At 46.6% G+C, this 16,658-nt stretch overlaps 1 protein-coding gene and 1 long non-coding RNA gene across 2 annotated transcripts in view; one reads left to right on the forward strand and one right to left on the reverse strand.

Moving 5' to 3' along the window:
* Positions 1 to 16,658, reverse strand: part of Cryl1 (crystallin lambda 1) — a 123,938-nt gene that overhangs the window by 12,133 nt on the left and 95,147 nt on the right. Inside the window, exon 5 of the mRNA XM_016006914.3 lies at positions 13,396 to 13,590. Within this exon, the coding sequence (XP_015862400.2) occupies positions 13,396 to 13,590 (195 nt within the window). The remainder of the gene's footprint in view (positions 1 to 13,395; positions 13,591 to 16,658) is intronic.
* LOC143267391 (uncharacterized) lies at positions 7,885 to 8,549 on the forward strand. Its single transcript, XR_013042432.1, has 2 exons — positions 7,885 to 8,022; positions 8,325 to 8,549. It is a non-coding gene; the product is annotated as an uncharacterized LOC143267391 (long non-coding RNA).

The following is a 16,658-nucleotide window of genomic DNA, read 5'->3' on the forward strand; positions in this document are numbered from 1 at the left end:
GAAGAGAGGGCACTGAGGAGGCAAGAATCCACAGAAAGCCATGGTAATGTCCAGAACCATCTAGAAGACCATCTGATGTGGAATCGTCCTTCCCAGCTGCTCCTTCCTACCTGGCAAGCTCTTGCTTTCCTAACCTGCCTCAGGGTGGGGGGTTTCTGCATTCTTCCAACCCTGGAATGTCGTGAGAGGCAGGGGGTGGTCTGAAGACCCTCCTTCAACCTAGAGTTCCAGCTCAGCATTCCAAAATGCCGGAAGTCTTTCACTTTCACCTTCAAACTGGGATAGACACAAACATTAAAGCCACCCTATGCTGGCAATGCTGTCCAGCTCTTTCTTCTACAGTTGGATTCAGTATTTTTAGAACTGAGTTTAAAAGAATTACAAAATACTCAAACAGTGAGCTACACAAAATCTTTTTTTTTTTTTTTTTTTTTTTTTTTGCCTTTTTTGTCTTTTTGCTGGAAATAGGAGGAACTCGGGCCTCACACATGCTAGTCAAGTGCCCTACCAATTCCCAGCAGCTTGCCTTTCTTTCTGGTGTCGTCTGGAGCAAAGCAGTCTATTTTCCTCATCCCCACCCCCTCCCCGCTCCCTAGGACAGACAGAAAAGGGAAGGATATTATATTCTCTTCACTTCTGCATCTCTTTCTGCCCTGTATGGGATTTTCAAGGGGACTCCTCAAACTTATGTTTTTACCTAGACGTTAATCTAGAGGAAGACGACCGTGGGTATTTCCATTCAGTCCTGATCCTTGCTGACTAAAATTTCACATCACTGAGGCAATCATGTGCACTTCTCCTGGAAGCTGCACTGGACGCTGAACTACAGGCTTCACACTCAGGGTGCACTGGTCCTCAGTTTCTCTCCTGAACTCATTTCCACTCCAACTGTACAACAACATGTATGATGGTACATAGAACAAATATCCTCAGTGGCAGAAGAGGTAGGAAAAAGTGCTGACAAATGACTCCTGGAACCTAGATGGAACATGGAACCTGATGCCAACCCAGTTTAATACTTATCAGAATCGCTATCGGTACTTCCTCCATCTTGTGGCAAAATTCTCAAGACGCAAGTACAAAGAACAGTCCCAGGAGGTTAGGAGAGTCCTAAAAACTCACACAGAGCAACGAACACTACCATCCCTGTCTGTTCAAAGCCTGGCTTTTGTGCCACATTCTGAGAAACCTCAGGGTGAGAAGGGCCCAGACACACCGGTAAGGAATCCCCTTTCACTTGGAAAACTTCTGGTCTGGCTTTTCTTTAAGATCTGGGACTTACCACAATTTACACTGATGCATTGGGGACTGGGAGGGGCAAAACAGTCATCAGAGAAGCAAGAACACACGGGGCAGCGAATGAAGTGTTCAGTTACGCTGACACACATTTTAAGCATAATTAAAGGTTTTTGGGGGTGTGCCAGACAGAATTCTTTTAGTGGAGACACACAGAAACACACACATGCTCTCTCCCTTTCTCTCTCTCCCTTCCTCCTCCTCTCTCTCTCTTCTCTCTGTGTCTATGGAAAATTTGTTACAGAATATCCCATCTCCCCTTACCAAAGTCCGTGGATACTCAAGTCCCTCAAATAAAGTGGAATGGAACTGTCTTACAGCCTATGTGCATCTTCCCATAGACTAACCCGCCACTGGTGACTTACAACACCTCATACAGCAGAAGCACTATGTAATAATTTGATCGAACAAGATGGCTCAATTGGTAAAGGTGCTGGCGGCCAAACCTGATAACCTGAGTTCAGTCCTTGGGTCTCACAGGGTAGAAAGAGAGAACCAATCCCTGCAAGCAGTCATCTGACCTCCATATGTATGCATGAATGCATCCCCCCCAACACACACACTCCACAAACAAATCAATGTAATTTAAAATTTGTCATGACATCTTGTCTAGAGAACAAAGAATGGAACTCTATACATGTTCAGTTTTTAAAAAAATACTTTCAATCTGTAGTCCCTTGAACTGCAGATGGAGAACCCACAGATACAGAGAGCTCACAGTACACACACACACACACACACACACACACACACACACACACACACACGGAGATTTAGTATAAGGAATTGGCTTATGTGATTGTGAGCTGCCGAGTCTCGGGGAGGCCTCAGTTCAACTTTTTAGACTTCTGAACCGGTAAGATGTAGCCCGTCCAGATTATAGAGAATAACTCTGTGTAGATGGGGTCATCTGAGGCACAAAGACCCTCCGGGACCCCCACACTGTCCAACCTGTGTATCTGTGAGGTGGGAGACAAAGGAGAAGACAGGTCAAAGACCACGTAAGTAAGGGGTGCAGCATCCCGCGTGACTGACCTGCTTCTCTGACAGAAGGAGGAGGCAGGCCTGGCATGGTGCACAATATTTGATGACTAAATCCCGTGACTGTCGCCACTTCCACCTGCCACGCACACTTATCTTCTCCTCGACCGTCCATCCTTCTCATTTTCTCACACATGGTTGCTCACCCCCATGTTCCCTGAATTTTCTCATTTTAATCCTGGCCACCTCGCCTCATTTTTCAAAGCCAATTCCCAGTTGTCTTCTCCCATTTTTGTTTTGTTGATGTCCCACACTTGCTCCCGAGTTGTCAAGGAGCACTGAGCAAACAGTCCTGACTTGGCCACCACGGTCACGTTCAGGGACCCAGCCTCGCTACCAGGCATGCAGATGAGGTTCCACTGGGGTTCTTCCCTTCCCCCAAGCTTCAACCCCAACTGTGAGGGTGTGCGCCCAGTGTCTTCATGGAGAAGGATGGGGGTGAAGAGTAGGAAGAGGCGGTGTTATGAGTAAGTTCCAGACTGTGGTGTGCACAGTAAGACTCGTGGCTCTGCCACCCTCCGTCACCTAAGGGGGAAAGGAAGGAAAGTGGGTCTGCTATATCTCGGCCACTGGGAAGAGCTCACAGGTCAAGGGTCCACTTCGGTCCCTATTGATATGGAACAACCCTGAGCTTCAGCAGTGTCTCTATCTCCTGAGGTGTTCCCAGGTAGGCTGGATAAGACAACTCCAGCAAGAGCCAGGTTTAGTGCTGTCCCTCTTGGAGACGCTCATTCCTGGAGCCCTTGCGGATGGTCCAGAAACAGAGAGTTTGGGGTCTGGAGGTTGAAACTGAGAAGTGTTTGGGCTCCATAGTTTACCGATTAGAGCATTGGTCTTGGAAACCAAGGACTATCATGGTACAGCTCTCACAAGAAATGAAGTGGGACCATGGGTTAGTTCTCTCTACCGGAATAGTCTTATACATTGTTTTTTATTTCTTCTCCACACATCACTGCTCTTCTCCACCACAAATATGATGCAGAAAGCTAAGGATGCTAGAGAGAGAGAGAGAGAGAGAGAGAGAGAGAGAGAGAGAGAGAGAGAGAGAGAGCGCTCAGCAGTCAAGAGCACACACTGCCCTTGCAGAAGATCTGAGTTTGGTTCCCAGCATCCACATCAGGTGGTTCCCAGCAACCTGTAACTCCAGCTCCAGGAGTAAAAGCAAAAAAGACCTGGCCTAAACACTCCCACCCCACCCATGCCACCTTCCAGGGAGATGTGAGGCAAGAGGAAATCTTAATAAGGAGAAAATAAAAGATGTCTGAGAACTGCCTCATGACCTATAGTTACTCACAGGTTTGTAAGCAGCATGGCCTCTTGCCAACACTTACAAGAGTTCTTGGAAGCAGGACACAGACATTCCTGCATGATGACAGGCGCAGATTTTGCTAACTGTGGAAAAGCCTACCGAAGCCCACACTCAGCTCATGCAACAGGACACTGAATCATGCCTAGAAAACACACATCTTGTTAAGAGCCATCTGAAAGACACAGAAGAGCTAAAGTCCCCCTCCAACCTCCACAGGATGGGGTGGGAAGCAGCAGGTGGCCCTGACAGGTGAGCCTGCTGGGGACAAGTATCCCATGTGCCCTTTGGTTGGCAGAAGCACATCTCACTCTCGGGGACATTCTGGTCACATTCAGTAAGTGATGAAAATGCCAGTCCCCGGTCTGGAGAGCCCACACCCCAGACTACCCGTGAAAAGACCCCCAAGGACAAAGGCACAGGAACAAAGGAGTCACTGAGTCAAGGTCACGACAGAAACAGAAGCTATTTCAAAACAACCCACAATGGGAGAAACATCCCAACATTTAAAAGTCAACCAAATGAAATAAGGAAGCCATTAAACAGCAACAAATATCAGGGCAAATCATTTATATTAGGGACGATGGATGAAAGCCTGGAGAGAAGAAAGAAATTGGACTTGGGACAGGGCAAAGCTAGGGACATTTTCCCCTTGGAATTTCTTTTTTCTTTTCTTTTTTTTTTTTGGTTTTTCGAGACAGGGTTTCTCTGTGTAGCTTTGTGCCTTTCCTGGAACTCACTTGGTAGCCCAGGCTGGCCTCGAACTCACAGAGATTCGCCTGGCTCTGCCTCCCGAGTGCTGGGATTAAAGGCGTGCGCCACCACCGCCCAGCAGAATTTTCTTTGAAGTTCTAAAATAGAATAAAATTATAGTTTCCAGAGCACTATTTCTCAGCCCATTGTATAGATGACCGTGTTTAGTTAGACAATGACCTGTGTTACCGTACATCTTAACCTTAAAACCAAACACAAGAACAAAAGGGACCCACCATTTTCTGGAAGGTCAGTTTCCTGCCAGACACCAACAGAGACAGCAGCATGGGCTAAGGCTTCGTCCAGCATGCCGAGGACCCGGGGACCCCAGGAGCACTGAGAACTGGAGGTCCACCGGATTTTAGAGCTTTTCACACATTGGAATATTTGCGTAGAGTACTGGCTGAGTGCCACTAATCCAAAAACCTGAAATCTAAAACTTATTTTAATCCAACATTAGAATCACTAAGTTTTATGTTTGGAAGTATTTCAGATTTCAGATGCCTTCTTTAGGAACACTCAACCTGAACTTTAACTGAGGAGTCACCTGGGAATAAAGTTTGGTACAAAGCAGTCTGAATCAAAAGGAAGCCTCCAGCGCCAAAGATATCAAAGAGAGGCAGTGACGTGAGCAGCCTCTGCTTTTCCTTGATTGTAGAGGAAAAGGTTTTGACTTATTGATATGTGAACTCTGAATTATGATGCTTGCTGTGGGTTTGGTAAACATGGCCTTTGTTGTGTTGAGGTATTCTTTTATCTTTCTTTTCTTTGAGACAGGGGCTTACTATGTAGCCCTGGCTAGCCTCAAATTCACTATGTAGACCAGGCTAGTCTCAAACTCACAGAGATCTACTTGCCTCTGCCTTCTGAGTGCTAGGATTAAAGGCATGTGTCACCAATCCAGCCAAGGTACACTCGTTTCTTTACCTAATATATGGAGTTTGTCTGTTTGCATCACAGAAGGATGCTGAATTCTGGCAAATGCTTTTTGGCATTTCCCTAAGGGATCACATGGGTTTTGCTCTTTGTTTGTTGATGGGATGCTTCACACTTAAGGATCTGCTTGTGTTGAACCATTCTTGCATTCCTGGGACAAACCCCACTCGATTGTACAGATGATGCTCTTCACGTGCCATTTCTAATGTTCAATTTGCTAGTTTTCACTGAGATTTCCAGAGAGCCAGACTACACATCAGCTGCTCCTACTTCTGGGAGTATCTCCTGGTTGCTGCTGACCTGGACGCTGTGCTGACTTGGAAGTGGGGCTCTGGTATAGTTCCGGGCTCCCCCAAAAGCTTTCCTGCCCAGAGTGCGGCCTGTTCTCAGTGCATCTGCATAGAAGGTCACCCACAGGGAGCTGGTCCTAGGGAACAGTCATGCATCAGCCTCAGTGACGTGGCAGCCTGACAGACATGTTGCCTTGGCCTGAGCAGCTTCTTCATAAGGACTCTGGTCAGGAAAGTCTTCAGCCAGCTTCATGGGGCTGAGAGACTGAAAAGAGATAAACCTAAGAAAACTCGGATTCCCTCTGGCGACTTGTTGGCTGTGGTAGACACACTGGCCTCCTGCATCCATCAGGTAGCTAAGAGCTCTCCCTTCTGTATGCTGCTGGCAGCCAGGTACCCCCAATCCCCCTTGCTGCAAGCAGGGTATCTGAACAGAACTATGATCTACAACTCTCCCCAGAGCTGGTTGCACATTCCCAGGCTCTTCATCCTCCAGGTTCCTGCTTCTACTCACGGACGTTCTCTCCTGACAGAAAACCTGATCACAATTTGCATCTCTGCTCAGGAAATGAACGGGTGAGGCGTGGCTGGTGTTACATGTGTGAGCAATGTGACCAGGAAGCAATTCCAAGTGAGATAGGGTCTGGCCAGGGAGCTTGCGTTGAGAAGAGCAATTCTCACCTCCTGACAATTCCAGTCTTGCGTCTGTTCAACCTGTTTGTTTTTCACTTTTGTTTTTGTTTCTTGAGACAGGGTCTCATTTAAACCTAGACTGGCCTCAAACTCCCACGGTTTATGTGGTACTGGGCATCAAAACTAGCACCTCACGCATGCATGGTAAGCACTCTACCTACGAGCTACATCCCAAATCCATATCTGTGCTTTAATGAGGGTGAACTAAAACTTAAAAAAAAGAAAAAAAAAAGTTAAAAAAAAGTTTGAGCCTGAAACAGAGCTACACACCTTTAATCCCAATACTCACAAGGCAGAGGCAGGCAGATCTCTGTGAGTTCAAAGCCAGCCTGGTCTACATAGCAAGTTCCAAAATAGCCAAGGCTACACACTGAGACCCTGTGTCAAAAATCAATTTTCACATCTCTTTTGGAACAGCCAGAGGCACTCAGTGTTTTAAACTGGGGCTCAAATTCACACAGCATCAAAATCACCAGAACCTGTATTTAAGTAGAAGCTGGTATCGATGGGAGGTCTGAGTTCCAGATAAAGAGATAGAACAAAACACATACAGGCAGGCAGAGGGAAATAAAGAGGAAAAACAATTGAGAAGTGAAATGTCATGTGAAATGGAGACTCCATCAAGTTCAGGCCAAACTGGTATTCATATTCTATTAAGGAACAGAGAGCTGCCAGTCAACTAGGCTACCCCACCAGCTGTAATGCGCAGAGTTTATCTTTGAACAGATGAAACCCAGTCTAAGGAGACTTTCAGGCCCAGGCTTCAGAGAAGCCACATCCAAGGCTTCTCCAGCGTTGACATCCATTAGAATCCCTTGGCTAGTCACGGTACAGATTCTGACTCCACAGGCTGGGGGCGGGGAGGGGCGGAGGAGCTACAGACTGCATTTCTCATAAGCACCCAGGTCAGGCCCAGGAAGTCCTGAGGGATGTCACCTACATAGACAGGATGTGAGGGCCTCAGCTTAGAGCACTGGTTCTCAACCTGTGGGTCTCAACTCATTGTGGGTGGGTATGATGGTTAAAGGATCTTTTCACAGGGGTTGGCTTAGACCATTGGAAAACACAAATATTTACATTACAATTCATAACAGTAGCAAAACTACAGTTACAAAGTAGCGACAAAATAATTTTGTGGTGGGTGTCACCACAACACGAGGAACTGTATTAGGGCGGCATACATCATTAGGAAGATTGAGAACCACCGTCTTCGAGCATCCCTGGCAAGAGCGGCTCCGCATGAGAAAGAAGGATAAATGAGAAGGTCTCACCATAAGCTACCTGTCGGACACTGGTCTAGCCCTTACACAGAGATCTCCACCTGGTCCTCATCATAACCCAGGAAGAAACAGTCCATTATCATCACATCATCATCATCATCATCATCATCATCATCATCATCTCCACTGCATCACAGACCCTGCAACGGAGGCGGGTGGGTGTGGGTCTCAACTCCCAACCAGGCTGCAGTGTGTGGACCAAGCCATTCAACTTATTGGTCGATTTCCTCTTGTGTAAAGTCTAAAATAGCAGTGTATTTCCCCTGATGTTGAGAACTGACTGGCAAATCTGAAAATATCTGATCATGGAAAACGGAGACTAAAGTTTTCCAAGCTCTGACATCCTACAAAGGGGAAGTTGACTGCGATGAGCGGGTACCTGTGCCGGGTGGGCTGGGCTGATTTCTAATTCCTGCAGCAACTTCAGGTAAGTAATACTCAGCAGAAGTCCACGCTGCAGCTCTCCGGAAGGAGCCTCACCAGCTAATCTGATGATGTGATCTTTGAAGCGCACTTTGTTAACTGGAATAATTCTCCCAGCACTTGGCACTCTGTGTCTGAAACGAACCCCCGCCCCAGGGCATCTTGATCAGATGCCACAGACCATGCCCCTTGTGAAAGGCTAAGAGGCTAAGAACTGAATCCACTATCTCAGGATGCAGGGACTGTAGACTGTCTCCCCACAACACAGCACACCAACTTTAAATCAAGTGCCTTGTGTGTTGGCAGATGCTGGAAGACCACGTACACAGGCTAACTTTCCTGTTCCTGTCTGAAGACTAGACTCACCAAAGAGAAAAACAACTGCCTTTATCTCTCTGAGGTTTCATGAACTAAACCTGCCTACCACAGGACGATGATTGAGATGCCACCATCCCTGGACAGACTTTGACACAAGCTCTTATCCATCTCCTGAGTCCACTCAACTTCTAAAAAGAATGGTTTATGAACTACTATCTGTTTTCCAGGTCACTCATTCTGCTTAGAAATTATTGCCCCTCAAACATGCCCTATATTCTGCCATTTTCCTCCTCTCCCTTACAAAAAAGGGCACATAACCATCTGAACCTTGAGGGGTTATTGGGCACTCACGATCCTGTGATGTCCTCCAGGCAGGGTAACAAATTTGCATACCTTGTTGCTTGTCAGTCTATCCCTAAACTTCTCAAGGGCAAAGGGAATGCTTTCTCTTCACTCCCATAGGGCCCTAAGAACAGGAATCCTGCTAGGGATTAAACCACTTAGAAGGATAAAACGCATGTTAAGCTATTTCTAAGGCTTATCACCAAAACATGCCAACAGGCTGAGAATCTGATGATGGCTTCATGATTCATTCCAGGCTCCTCCACCTACCTTACTCTGATGGGGAAAGAATTTATGGGGAATAAACTCAGCTATTGTCTGGCCAAAGACTTTTCATCACAACACAACTTCCCTCACTGTGTTAATGCCTCAGGAACATGAACTTGAAATTCCCTCCCCAGCCAAAAGGATGTCATCACCCAGTGACTGAGCCCTGGCAGGGAAATGTTAGTGTTACTAGACTGCAGCCAGACCTGTATTCCCAGCATTTACCAGTTCAGGAAGGTCTTCTGTGCCCCAGATATGAAGCCAGTCTAGAAAAGAGGACAAAACAGGACTAACATCTATGAGACAATACTACAGACCCTGGTTCCTTCACTTCCATGGGTACCATTCTTCCCCCAGAAAGTATGGGGACAGCAGCAAACAGCAAGTCATAGCTAGGGTGTGCAAAGAGGATAAGAACATGCCTCTTACTACTGTACTTTCACTCACCCAGAAATGCCACTGCAGCATGGTACCCCTTCACAAGCACCTGCCGGCGGACAAGTCCACAGGGGAGTCTTCTCCCATGTCACTCCTCCTTTGCTTCTCTTAGAATTGATCTTGGTTGCTTAGCTACAAGAATTCAATCATGCCCTCTGTAATTGTGACTGGAATTTAGAACAGGAAACATAGATACTGATCGATGAAAGAAAACTTTCTGCTGTTTAGACATTAAGTGTCCCCCAAAGGCCTTCGTGTCTGGCTTGGCACTATTGGGAGGTGGTAGAGCCTAGTACAATGGTCCTCAACTTTCCTAATGCTGTGACACTTTAATACAGTTCCTCATGCTGTGGTGACCCCCAACCATAAAATCATTTTCATTTGCTACTTCGTAACTGTAATCTTGCTGCTGTTAGGAATCGTAATGTCAAGACCTGTGTTTTCTGATGGTCTTAGGGGACCCCTGTGAAAGGGTGGTTCGATCCCCAAAGGGCTCACAACACACAGGTTAAGAACGACTGGGAACTACCCTGGAATCAAAGTCACATAATACAGCATAGGAACTACCAGTAAATATCTGCCATGAATTCAGATGCAAAAATAAACAAATGGAACTCAGCAATGTCTAAAGTAAACAGTATATCACATGAGAGTGTGTATCAGTGCAAACACGGAGAACAGAAGAGAGAGTCAAACACCACTGTGCATTCCACAAATAAGCACAATGGTTTATCAATTAAAAGCAAAACTTTTAAATTAAATATATAAAGAAAGTCCATGAGCAAGTGAGAGTTATTCCAGACTGGGCTGGCTCCATACCAAGAAAGTCAATGTAACTCTGAGAATCACAGCCAGTGAACACCAAGGCAACTTCCTCTTTCCACATCAGCATCAAAACACTGCCATGCTGGGTAGAAATAGTCTGGGTTTCATCCAGGCCCACTACTTGTCTTACCCTGTCCTAGACCTAACACAGGGTCAGGACATGGACAGGCATACTTGGCTTTGATCTATCCAGAGCTCACACAGATGACAGGAAACAGAATTTGCACCAAGATGTCTGCACAAAAGCTCCGAGGCTCTTTACATCTGGAACAAAGTTCCACCAATGAATGCACCAGACTCGTGTGGAGCAGAAAGAGCCTTTCTCTCTTTCCAGAGAACAAGGAGACAGTGCACCTATGGGGAACTGGAGAGGTGGGGAAGCCACCTCACATATGGAAGCTCATTCTGTTCTCTCAGTCCAGGCTGAGGGTCGGGTTTTCCAGTCACATGTGGAACCCAGCCCAGGCTTTACATGCAAAGAGAAGCCCTGGGCCAGTCCATTGGTGCCTGTCTATAACGGAGGATTAAGTGGTTCGAGGCTCACACAGGTTGTATGATGAGTTTCAAACCAGCCTGGCCTTCTTAAAATGACCTTGTCTCCAAAAGCCAATGAGAGAGAGAGTGGGGATATGGAAGAAGTGAGAAAGGGAGGGGAGGGAAGGAGGGGGGTCTTTACAAGGCCTGTGACTAGCCTCAATTCTGCTCTTTTTGATAGTAAAATTACCCTAGAGTGTTGAAGCCAACTTGGGAAACCCCCAGTCCAAGTTGAAACACTCCCATCAAGTTGAACACCCCAAAATGTAAACTAAGTCCAACAGGCTCTATCTGAAGTTGTGAGGAGTCACTTAACCTCTGCCTGGAACAGAGGCTGCGAGCACAGCAGGCAGATCTGCACCAGGAGGGCAGCTCTGCAGAGGGTTTCCAACCTTTGCTGACTGCAGTGGCTGAAGAGGAACCAGGCCCCAGGCATAGACCTTCCCATAAAAATGTACACAATAGTTGGGTATCCTTAAGCCAGCCCCCAGCAGGTACAGCATCAGACACACTTCTACGGGAGAGGGGTCCTGCAGCTGGCACAGTTACTGTGGGGAGGATTTCTCTAGAGTCACCTCTCACTCAGCTTTGGAAACATGTAGACAGGACGGGGTCCATGCAGACACACATAAGCCCATACCAGCAACTGTTTCAGCAGAGAACCAATATCCAGGCTCCCCTGCTCAAGGTCCTGGGAGAAGGGTGGAGGAGCTGCTGCTAAGTTGCTATGGTAACAGGAAGCACACTCCTGGATTCCACCCCTATGCTCTCTGCATCCCTTCCGCCTGCCTTCCTGTCTGCGTTAGAGCCCCGAGCCCCTACAGGCTGGAGACACACTTGCAGTTCAGTCCTAACAGTCCTCAGATCACTTTTGAACTTGAGCACAGGCTATCTTCTAGGATCACACGAAAGGTAAGACTTTGGGTTCTAGCCACACTTCCCTAACCTTCCCGTGTCTTTTCCTGGAAAAAAAAAAAGGCAGACAGCACAAACCGGTGGGAGCTTGCAGGGAGGTGAACTGAGCATCCGCTTCAGTGTGCTTCCCTCCAACAGTACAAGGAGACCCACCAACCCTGCCCAGAGATTTCCATCTACCATCAGTTCTACTGTGTGGTCAAACACAGACAATGTTTGTGCACATCTCCTGCCCAAGTCCTACACAGGTCTCTCCATTCTTTCCAAAGTTAGTCAACAACTTTCAAGTAAACTAAGCAAGACTTAATTTTATATATATATATATATATATATATATATATATATATATATATATGACTTAATTATATATATAAAACTAAGCAAGACTTAATTTTATATATATATGACTTAATTATACACACGCGCGCACACACACACACACACACACACACACACACACACACACACACACGCACACACACACACACACCCTAAAGGCCGGGCAGTGGTGGCACACACCTTTAATCCCAGCACTTGGGAGGCAGAAGCAGGTGGATCTCTGTGAGTTCGAGGCCAGCCTGGTCTACAGAGTGAGATCCAGGACAGGCTCCAAGGCTACACAGAGAAACCCTGTCTCGAAAAAACAAAACAAAACCTAAAAAGTTAAAATTGCCACAACACCACTTCTTACCATGTTGTACTACAGTACTAAATTTTTCTTGGGTCTACTAGATTGCTGTTCTATTTTAAATAAACCTCAAAGAAGGTATTTTACATGTAGAGTTTCTTTAAAATGTCCTGACACTGATTGATTTCTAAAACATTATTCAAGGAGTGTGAGATCCCAGCACGTACACGGCAGGTGTAGAGTGGGAGGCAGATTTAAACACTGAGTCACAGCACAGTGTGCACCCAGTGTACAGGTAAGCAGGGTCACATGATGACTCTAAAGGGAGAGTCGCATACATCATGCACACCTGTTGAAGTCTGGAGGAAATACTGGAAGGAACTCTAACACCCACAAAAGGTGAGGTGCAGCTGGCTTCTTGCTTCCCGTCCTGTGTGCTGACAAGGAGCTGTGGGACTACACCCAGTGTGGATAGTCCAAGCCAAGCACTGGCCTCTCCACCTGAGAACGAGGCAGTCCCTTATACACTTTACTATGACCTGCATGGACGTGGCGCTGTACTTTTGAATGAAGAAAACGAGCCTATTACTAACAAGTTTTGTATTTATTACGGTTTTCCCCGGTTCTTGAAATAAGCTGGGTTCTTTAAGGGAGTACAAGTTTGTTTGTTTGGTTTTTTTGTACAAAAAGAATATTTTCTCATCCTGAAAAATTCTGACACCAAGAGGTAAAAATGGGTCTGTGGGAAAATCCAACACCTCACACACAGGTGATTTTGTACGAAGGGCAGGAGAGGTTTGCAACTGTGTCTTGCTATCAAATAATGACTTAGAGAGAGGGATCTCTCAGAGAGTGAACTGCTGTGTTGTATTCTGTTTCCAAATGGAATGCCCTGGGTCTCCAGAAGAGAGCAAGGAACCCTGGGTGTCCTCTAACTCTGACAGACCCAGAAAGTGACTCCTTTCCTACTCAACCACGGGGGCAAGGGAGGAAGGGGGGGAGAAGACATGAGGGGAGGGAGAGTGGGAGGGAGGGAGGAAGGGAAGAAGGAGAAAGATGGGATGGAGGCCAGGAGGAACGGAGAAGGGAGGAGGGACACAGGGCACGAACCTGCACCAATCTCCAGGCCTCGCTGATGATGGCGTACTGCAGGCGGTTCAGGACGAAGCCATCGATCTCCTTCAGGACTCTCACTGGAGACTGTCCAATCTTCCTCATCAGGGCATAGGTTCTGTCCATCGTGGCTGGAGCTGTCTCTGGGTGAGGGATTAGCTCAACCAGCGGGACATAGTAGGGTGGGTTGACCTTATGAGAGGGAGAGAACAAGAGGGTCAAGGCCATGGCTGACAGTGGGGTGCTGCCCGGTCCACTCCACCTCACCTATGTCAAGTGACAAGTCCAATGGGAGCAACTTTGGAAAGGTCCCTAGCTTCCACACCCGAAGATAAGACTTGAGAGAGGGATGCATACACAGGGGGGAGGGGGGTTGAGCACAGAACTGTATCGTTTTGTTTTTGAAAAGAACATACAAGGTGCACCTTGCTATCTTGTATACATCATAGAGGACCCCAAGCCCTCCAGCCTCTCCAGGACAAGGTTTCTATACTAGTAATTGGCATAGCTTTACCCATTCCCACTGTCCAGAACCACTTTCCCATCCTAGGCTCCTCAGGCCTGGCCATTCTCTGCCTGTGCTAAGAACGTGAACAGGGAAAAAATCTTGAAGATGGCGGAGACAAGCAGACGCAGGTAGGCCTGTGGCAGCGGCCTGCGGAGGTGGACGGGCCCGGCAGCAGCGGGCGACAGGGACATTCAGGCCCAGCGGCGGCCCACAGAGGTGGACAGGCCCTGCAGCAGAGATAAGCGGCAACCAGCAGAGACATACAGGCCCAGTGGCGGCCTGCAGAGGTGGATGGGCCCAGCTGCAGTGACAAGCAGAGGTGGGTAGGCCCACAGCGGCAGCCGGCAGAGACATACAGGCCCGTTGGCGGCCCGCAGGGGCAGACAGACCCGGTGGTAGCTGACGGGGGACATACAGGCCCGGCGGCGGAGACAAGTGGACGCAGGTGGGCCTGTGGCGGCGGGCCGCAGGAGTGGACAGGCCTGGGGACGGAGAGGGGCGGACGCAGCTTGGAGCGGGGACACCCCTGGCCCCAACACCTGGGGAAGAGGCTATCTCCGTGGGTCGGAACCAGGGCGAGTCTGGGCACTCCGTCTGGGGACAACCCAGGGCCCAACTGCTGATCCTGTGAAACCCAACAACTTGGAGGTGTTGGTGAGACTACCCTGCTCAGCTGAAACCCATCTGGGAGAGGATTCAGATGCCTACAGTTTGAAGTCTGAAGAAACAAGATCAGCTGAGGAGTTGACAAGTGAACAAAACGTGACCTGGGAACACAGAAGAAGGCGCTACCCAGCCACTAAACCAGATCACCAGAATCATAAGTATATAATTCACCGACTGAAATCAGCTGTCCCTGAAGAAACAGCCCAATAGTACCAATTTAACCAAGAACCCCTACTAAACCAAGACTAAAAATTAGAACAAGAGAGGCACTCTCAGACACAGACACCACCTGCACCGCACAGAGGAAAAGATGAGTAGACGCCATTGCAAAAATACAGGCAACAACATAAAGACCTATATGGCAACATCAGAACCTAGTGATTCTACACCTGCAAGACCTAAACATACCATGACAGAAGAAATAGAAGAAATCAACCCTAAAAATGACTTTAAGAAGATGATAGAGGCCCTTAAAGAAGAAATAAAACATTCCCTCAATGAGGAAATAAAAACTTTCCTTAAAGAGGAAATGAAAAACTACCTTAAAGAGGAAATAAAAACTTTCCTTAAAGAGGAAATGAAAAACTCTCTTAAAGAGGAAATAAAAACTTCCCTTAAAGAGGAAATGAAAAACTCCATTAAAGAGGAAATAAAAAACTTCCTTAAAGAAATGGAAGAAAAAATGAACAAAAAATGGGAAGAAATCAAATCAAGCCAAGAAAAAGCAATTAAACAGATGAAAGAAACATTCCAAGATCTGAAAAATGAATTTGAGACAATAAAGAAAGCACATGCTGAGGGAATGCTGGAAATAGAAATCCTGACAAAACGAACAGGAACTACAGAAAAAAGCATAACAAACCGATTGCAAGAGATGGAACAGAGAATCTTTGACACTGAAGACACGATAGAGAAAATAGATTTGTCAGTCAAAGAAAACACTAAAGACAAAAAAGTTGTAACACAAAATGTCCAGGAAATATGGGACACCATGAAAAGACCAAACCTAAGAATAATAGGGATAGAAGAAGGAGAAGAATACCAACTCAAAGGCACAGAAAATATATTCAACAAAATCATAGAAGAAAACTTTCCTAACCTAAAGAAAGAAATACCTATGAAGATACAAGAAGCTTACAGAACACCGAATAGGCTGGATCCAAAAAAAAAGTCCCCTCGCCACATAATAATCAAAACACTAAACACACAGAACAAAGAAAAAATATTAAGAGCCGCAAAGGAAAAAGACCAAGTAACATATAAAGGTAAACCCATCAGAATAACACCAGACTACTCAATAGAGACTATGAAAGCTAGAAGATCATGGACAAATCTCATGCAGACACTAAGAGACCACGGATGCCAACCTAGACTATTATACCCAACAAAACTCTTAATCACCATAGGCGGAGTAAACAAAATATTCCAGGATAAAACCAGATTTAATCAATACCTGTCTACAAACCCAGCCCTACAAAAAGCACTAGAAGGGAAAATTCAACCCAAAGAAGCTAAACACATCCATGAAAAATCAAGCAATAGATAATCCCACACCAACATACACCACAGAAGGACAACACAACACAACCACAAAAAATAACAGGAATTAATGATCACTGGTCATTAATATCCATCAATATCAATAGTCTCAACTCACCTATAAAAAGACATAGGCTAACAGAATGGATAAGAAAACAGAACCCATCCATCTGCTGCATACAAGAAACACACCTTAACTTCAAAGACAGACACTACCTCCGAGCAAAGGGCTGGGAAAAAGGCTTTCCAAGCAAATGGACCTAAGAAACAAGCTGGTGTAGCTATCCTAATATCTAGAGAAAAAGGATGTTTCAAAAGAGAAGAAGTCTTGTGGCAATGCCTCAGTGGTCCAGGTAACTACCAGAACTCGGAAATCCGCGACGGAGACTAAGGCAGCAGAGATCTAGAGTGGAGTGCTGAGTTCTGGCAAACAGCTGCATCTTTCTTCCGGTGGGTGCCTGGGCAGGGCTGATGTGAATTGTGTATAGTCCAGATTTTGAGAATCGTGCTCTCTCAGGGATCTCCACGGACTAGTGGGTGTCCTCCC

This window comes from Peromyscus maniculatus, chromosome 9 (genome assembly GCF_049852395.1).
Source record: "Peromyscus maniculatus bairdii isolate BWxNUB_F1_BW_parent chromosome 9, HU_Pman_BW_mat_3.1, whole genome shotgun sequence".
In the NCBI taxonomy this organism is placed as follows: Eukaryota; Metazoa; Chordata; class Mammalia; order Rodentia; family Cricetidae; genus Peromyscus; species Peromyscus maniculatus.